This window comes from Salvelinus sp. IW2-2015, unplaced genomic scaffold, assembly GCF_002910315.2.
Source record: "Salvelinus sp. IW2-2015 unplaced genomic scaffold, ASM291031v2 Un_scaffold16312, whole genome shotgun sequence".
NCBI classification, from domain to species: domain Eukaryota; kingdom Metazoa; phylum Chordata; class Actinopteri; order Salmoniformes; family Salmonidae; genus Salvelinus; species Salvelinus sp. IW2-2015.
Genome location: NW_019957531.1, coordinates 167,811 through 175,514, shown reverse-complemented (window position 1 = coordinate 175,514; position 7,704 = coordinate 167,811). Strand labels below are relative to the sequence as shown.

Here is a 7,704-nt window from a genome sequence, read left to right as displayed (position 1 = left end):
TCCCTCAGGAGACCATCCGCCACCTCATCAGGAGCATGCCCAGGCGTTGTAGGGAGGTCATACAGGCACGTGGAGGCCACACACACTACTGAGCCTCATTTTGACTTGTTTTAAGGACATTACATCAAAGTTGGGTCAGCCTGTAGTGTGGTTTTCCACTTTAATTTTGAGTGTGACTCCAAATCCAGACCTCCATGGGTTGATAAATTTGATTTCCATTGATAATTTTTGTGTGATTTTGTTGTCAGCACATTCAACGATGTAAAGAAAAAAGTATTTAATAAGAATATTTCATTCATTCAGATCTAGGATGTGTTATTTTAGTGTTCCCTTTATTTTTTTGAGCAGTGTACTTCTCTGTTGATATCACATACATTATCAAGCATTTCACACATATTATCCAGATACTGACTGTTAGCACTTAAAGTCCTAATTCTTTATTGGGAAACTTATCAGAAGTAGACTTCACAGTCCAGGGTGAGCTACACAATGGGGTCTTCCTACTAGGGCACACCGCCTCAGTGCTAACAGTAACTCTGATTCATAGGCTCATGATTACTGCATCCAATAGCTGTAGGATTAACAGAGGTATTCTGGAAATTAAGTTACTTACATTGTGTCTGCCAACGCCCCTAGGATAATGTACATTTTATGCAGCATTATGACGACTCATTTTCACAATGGTAGGGATTAATTGAGCTGGTTTTGGGTAATTGATAAGTCATTGTAAATTAATGATTGTGTAAATGTGTAAAAGGGTAAATTAATGATTATGAACAATTGACACTCCATCTCCTCCCTCCAATTGGCGCTCTGGAGTACTCACCATGCCCTCCATGCCGTGGGGCAGCAGCAGGACGATGCCGTTCTGGCGGACCCACTTGGCCTGGCCGGGGCAGATGAACTGGTCGATGATGCACTGGGCTGTGTTGTGGAAGTCTCCGAACTGAGCCTCCCACAGCACCAGGGCATTGGGACTGGCCATGGCAAAGCCCAGCTCGAAACCTAACAACACAGACAGGGAGAAAAGGAAAGAGAATGCAACTGAGAGAGAGTAAGAGAGGTTCATAACTCTGGACGATGCACACTTGCCGAGATGATAATCAATGAGCAAGTCGTTGAGATCTCTTCTGGTGGGTGTATCATTCAAACAGAATGCATGACGGCAGTTGTTATAGCCAATGGCAAGAGCTGCCCTTTCCCAATTGGCTGTCGCGTCACTGAAATTTGAATTGTTGAATGTTGGCTGCTGCTGTGCATCTACGTTCATTGAAAAGGACTGGTCGCTGATTATCTCACGAAGTGTGAGTCCCCAATTAGTAGCGGTGGAGACAGTAGTAAGCGGTTATTTGAATGAGCATTCCTGTGTATTCCAGTTTCTCCAATTGTAGTTTCACACTAAATGCGAGTGAGTGAGTGAGTGAGTATGTGAGGGAGGATACTGTGTGTGTCAGTGTGGTGTCATGACTGTCCTATGAGGATTCAAATAGGTCAGATCAGGTTTGCAATGAATGACTTCAACCAGACCCCCTCTCACCCACAGAGGGGTGGAGGAAGGAACTGGTGGGGGTTAAAAATTCACACCCTGTTGTAAATCAAGGACAGAACATTCATCTCTCCCTCTCCAAATTCACCAAAGGAATGTGCCTTTGTTTCAGGAGTTTTTTTCCCACCAAAACTAACACGTTCAAGGGCAACTACTGGAACAATGTTTCTAACATAGAACGTGGGGAATGGTCAGAGGCGATCTAAAGATCTAGCAAACTTTCGGTTACTGGCCCAACGCTCTAACCACTAGGCTACCTTCCACCCCAAAGAACAGTGAAGTCGTTTTGGTTTGTTATTTTGTGATGTCTTTAAAAATACTATAAAAGGAAATACTGTAACCTGGAAAGTGTACCCACTACAAGTACGAAGTTTCCATCCTATGTGTTGTGTATGAAATATGAAAAGAATGTGTTTTTGTTGAGAGGGATGTGATTTGAGAAACTATAAGAGAAAAGTGTTTCTATAACTGTGCCCAGTAAGTAGTGAGGTCAGAGCGTGTCATCCGGACGGAACCGCCTCCTAACAAACTGTATAAAAGAATGGGTTAAGAATGAACATATCAGACCAGAGAGACGTAGAGCTGCAGGTCTGTGGTCTGAACTCAATCTCAACGCGAGGTAGAGACGATAAACTCAACTCCCGGACCATCACTGGTACGGCTGATTAGCTGTCCTCAGTATCTAGAAAAGTGAATTTAAGTGGGACCATTCTATTACTCTGCTCAAACCATCTCATCACCCTACTGCGAACCATCGACACGGCTGGCTAGGCTATCTTCTAAAAGGCATCTTCCAGAGTGAATGGAAGGAGAATCAACTCTGTAGTTCTGTTCAGGACTACACGACAAGTCACCGGTTACTGGACAACTGCAGAGGAGAACAACAGTAGAAGACTTGTGGAACCATTTTGGGACAATCAGAGTCTTACAAGCGTGCCGTGAAAAGGCCCAACCCCCTTTCTAAGGCGGCCCGGTTCCGAGAGATACACGGCGAACCAAGGAATTGCGCGTAAATACATTCACGTGCAAGCGTCCGGTGGTTCGTGTGCAAAGTATAAGAGTACTAAAACAGAGTAGTTTCTAAATGTACCAGCGTTAAGTTACTCTGTCCCGTTCTCTCTCACGCCATCTCCATGTCTTTTGTAACAAGCAGCCATATTGTTGACAGTCTGCTAGGGACCTGTTTTTAACATATTAAGTGTGTATGTTTATCCTGTGTTACCATTTACTATCTAGTAAATAAATAATTAAACCAATTTGTGTAGTACTGAATCATAAGTAAGGCTCAGGTTTTTGCAGATGCAAGGAGGTTACGACTGTTCAGAATTATATGATATTAGGTTATGATTAATAAGTTGACTGTTTATAAACATTTACAGTTTAATTCGGGAGATTGTAACTCTTTAAAGAACCGCTCTCGTGGTACCCCAGATCCATCACGATTAATTTAAAATCGGGTAACAATTAAACATAGTTAGTTGATTAGATAAATAACAGTCTTCAGATTAATGTTAAGTCACGACAGTGTGTGCGAGAAAGATACAGACAGACACAGAGAGAGAGAGAGACAGACACAGAGAGAGAGAGAGAGAGACACAGACAGACAGACACACAGAGAGAGAGAGAGAGACCGAGACACACACAGAGACCGAGACCCAGACACACAGAGACCGAGACCCAGACACACAGAGACCAAAGACCCAACCAACAGAGACCGAGACACACAGAGACCGAGACCACAGAGACCCAGACGAGACCGAGACCCACACACAAGAGACCGGAGACAGCACACAAAGACCGAGCAGCGACGACCGAGACAGAGAAACACGACGAGAGAGACAACCAGACAGACCCGAGACACCAGACAGAGACCGAGACCGAGAACACAGACGAGACCGAGAGACCACACACAGAGACCGAGAACACACGCAGACACGAGACCACCAAGACAGAGACCGAGACACACACAGACACAGACCAAGACCACACACGAGACGAGAAAGACCAAGCAGACCGAGACCAACAGACAGAGACCGGACACACAAAAGACAAGAGAACGGGAGACAGAGACCACAGACAGAGACAGACCAACAGAGGAAGACACACAGAGACAGAGACAACAGACAGAGACAGAGACAACAACAGAGACGAGAGACACACAGAGACCGAGACGACAACCAGAGACGAGACCGAGACACACAGAGCCGAGACAGACACCAAGACCGAGCGAGACAAACAGTAGACGAGAACGACGGCACCAGAGACTGAGACACCAGACAGCTAGAGACGAGACGACAACAGAGACCAGGAGAAGACACACAGAGACCGAGACAGACACACAGAGACCGAGACAGACACACAGAGACCGAGACAGACACACAGAGATCGAGACACAGAGACCGAGACAGACACACAGAGACAGACAGAGAGAGAGACCGAGACTGACCCAGCACACCGTACTCCGACAGGGAGCTGTTGCAGACGGTGTAGGGGGCCTGGTTGGGGGCCACGTGGTTCATGGGGATGCAGACCCTCTTGTCCACGTTCTGATCGTGCAGCACATGGTGACGATGACTGGCAAGGAGGGAAACACACCAACAAGGACAATGAGGGACAAGATCTGCAAATCCCAAACGGCACCCTATTCCCTTTATAGTGCACTTCTTTTGACCAGACATTTCTTCATATGGATTGCTCCGCACTTGCCTTTATTATGCCGGACTCTGAATTGGCTCTAGAACTTCTCATCTATTCATTTTTTATTTTTTATTTCTGGCAGACAAAAAAATGCCCCTTTAAACACCTTAGTTAAAACAAATAAAAAAATAAAGATTGATCCTTGGTTCTCTATAGAACTTTCAGATGTCATTATGATGAGAAATCAGGCCTGGGCCAAGGATAGAAAAACTGACTTGGTAGCTGATTGCCAGCGCTTCAGGCAATTAATAATTAGATGTACAGTTGAAGTTGGAAGTTTACATACACTTAGGTTGGAGTCATTAAAACTCAATTTTCAACCACTCCACAAATGTCTTGTTAACAAACTATAGTTTTGGCAAGTCGGTTAAGACATTTACTTTGTGCATGACACGAGTAATTTTTCCAACAATTGTTTACAGAGATTATTTCACTTAATCACAATTCCAGTGGGTCAGAAGTTGACTGTGCCTTTAAACAGCTGGGAAAATTTCAGAAAATTATGTCATGGCTTTAGAAGCTTCTGATAGTCTAATTGACATCATTTGAGTCAATTGGAGGTGTACATGTGGATGTATTTCAAGACCTACCTTCAACTCAGTGCCTCTTTGCTTGACATCATTGGAAAATCAAAAGAAATCAGCCAAGACCTCAGAAAAAAAATGGTAGACCTCCACAAGTCTGGTTCATCCTTGGGAGCAATTGCCAAACGCCTGAAGGTACCACGTTCATCTGTACAAAGAATAGTACGCAAGTATAAACACCATGGGACAGCACAGCCGTCATACCGCTCAGGAAGGAGACGTGTTCTGTCTCCTAGAGATTAACCTACTTTGGTGCAAAAAGTGCAAATCAATCCCAGAAAAACAGCAAAGGACCTTGTGAAGATGCTTGAGGAAACGGGTTCAAAAGTATCTATATCCACAGTGAAACGAGTCCTATAGACACAATCTGAAAGGCCGCTCAGCAAGGAAGAAGCTACTGTTCCAAAACCGCCATTAAAGCCAGACTATGGTTTGCAACTGCACATGGGGACAAAGATCGCACTTTTTGGAGAAATGTTCTCTGGTCTGATGAAACAAAAATAGAACTATTTGGCCATAATGACCATCGTTATGCTTGGAGGAAAAAGGGGGATGCTTGCAAGCCGAAGAAAACCATCCGAAACGTGAAGCAGGGGGTGGCAGCATCATGTTGTGGGGGTGCTTTGCTGCAGGAGGGACTGGTGCACTTCACAAAATAGATGGCATCATGAGGAGGAAAATTATGTGGATATATTGAAGCTCAAGACATCAGGAAGTTAAAGCTTGGTCGCAAATGGGTCTTCCAAATGGACAATGACCCCAAGCATACATCCAAAGTTGTGGCAAAATGGCTTAAGGACAACAAAGTCAAAGTATTGGAGTGGCCATCACAAAGCCCTGACCTCAATTCCATAGAAGAGTTGTGGGCAGGACTGAAAAAGTATTTGCGAGCAAGGAGGCCTACAAACCTGACTCAGTTACACCAGCTCTGTCAGGAGGAATGGGCCAATATTCACCCAATTTATTGTGGAAGGCTACCCAAAACGTTTGACCCAAGTTAAGCAATTTAAAGGCAATGCTATCAAATACTTATTGACTGTATGTAAACTTCTGACCCACTGGGTATGTGATGAAATAAATAAAAGCTGAAAAATAATTCTCTACTATTATCCTGACATTTCACATTCTTAAAATAAAGTGGTGATCCTAACTGACCGAAGACAGGGAATTTTTACTAGGATTAAATGTCAGGAATAGTGAAAAACTGAGTTTAAATGTATTTGGCTAAGGTGTATGTAAACTTCCGACTTCAACTGTATATCTGTTGGTCACAGATACTGTAGCTTAAAAAAAATGCAGGGGCCTAGATCAGAAAACCAGCCAGTATCTGGTGTGACCACTATTTGCCTCGTGCAGCCCGACACATCTCCTTCGCATAGAGTTGATCAGGCAGTTGATTGTGGCCTGTGGAATGTTGCCCCACTCTTCAATGACCGTGCGAAGTTGCTGTATATTGGAAGGAACTGGAACACGCTGTCGTACACGTCAATTCATGATCATGCCATTTAATCAGCTTCTTGATATGCCACGCTTGTCAGAAGAATGAATTATCTTGGCAAAAGGAGAAATGCTCACTAACAGAGATGTAAACAAATTTGTGCACAAAATTAGTAATAACATTTTTGGCGTATGGAACCTTTCTGGGATCTTTTATTTCAGCTCATGAAATCAACACTTTACATGTTGCGTTTATATTATTTTTCAGTGTATATGTTACTCTACAAATCACAAAAATGTATCTGATGATTTATGCATATGTTATTTGGATGGAGCCCTCATTGATCCGAGTCCCCGCTTAAATATCTGGGTATCTGAATTGACGAAAAGCCATCTCTCAAAAAGCATCTTGATGAGTTCAATAATAGGAATAGGTCATGCCTTTCATTAATCCCTATGATGTCCGGAGCCTGCTGGTTTTCTGTTCTACTTGAAAATTAATTGCACACACCTGGTGTCCAGGTCTAAATCAGTCCCTGATTAGAGTGGAACAATGAAAAAAAGCAGTGTTGAGTTTGAGGGATCTATATTAGAGGTCGACCGATTAATCGGAATGGCCGATTAATTAGGGCCGATTTCGAGTTTTCATTAAAAAAAATGTTTTTACACCTTTATTTAACTAGGCAAGTCAGTTAATTAAGAACACATTCTTATTTTCAATGACGGCCTAGGAACGTTGGGTTAACTGCCTTGTTCAGGGGCAGAACGACAGATTTTTACCTTGTCAGCTCAGGGACGACCATATTAATTTATTTATTTATTTTTACCGTTATTTTACAGGTAAGTTGACTGAGAACACGTTCTCATTTCAGCACGACGGGCATAGTTACGGGAGAGGCGGGGAGAATGACCATTGTAAACTGAGGAGATAATACTAGCGTGACCATGTCAAGGCCTAAGGCTCGTATTTGTGTGTAATTATGTTTATAATTAAGTCATATGATTTGATAAGCAGCTGACTGAGCGATGTGGGCACCAGGCACGCTCGTAAGCATTCATTCAAACAGCACTTTCGTGCGTTCTGCCAAGCAGCTCTTGCTGTTTATGAATTTCAAAGCCTATCAACCCCGAAATTAGGGGGCTTTGTTTGTAACCGATGTGAAATGTACTAGCTAGTTAGCGGGGTGCGCGCTAATAGGCATTTCAACGTCAACTCGCTCTGAGGACTTGGAGTAGTTGTTCCCCTGGCCTCTGCGCATGGGTAACGCTGCTTCGAGGGTGGCTGCGAGGAGGAGGATGGAAGCTATACTGTTACACCTGGCAATACTATAAATGTGCCTATAAGAACATCCATAGTCAAAGGTAATGAAATACAAATCGTAAGAGAGAAGAAATAGTCCTATAATTCCTTAGAATAACTACAACCTAAACCTTTTACTT

General features: G+C 43.4%; 1 protein-coding gene across 6 annotated transcripts in view; it reads right to left on the bottom strand.

Moving 5' to 3' along the window:
- LOC112080392 (2-oxoglutarate dehydrogenase complex component E1) overlaps nt 1-7,704 on the bottom strand; it is a 123,122-nt gene that overhangs the window by 9,544 nt on the left and 105,874 nt on the right. For all 6 annotated transcript variants that reach the window (XM_070442542.1, XM_070442540.1, XM_070442541.1 and 3 more), the window contains 2 exons: nt 3,993-4,120; nt 827-1,005 (listed from right to left, as the gene is read on the bottom strand). In XM_070442542.1, coding sequence (XP_070298643.1) covers nt 827-1,005; nt 3,993-4,120 — 307 coding nt within the window. The remainder of the gene's footprint in view (nt 1-826; nt 1,006-3,992; nt 4,121-7,704) is intronic.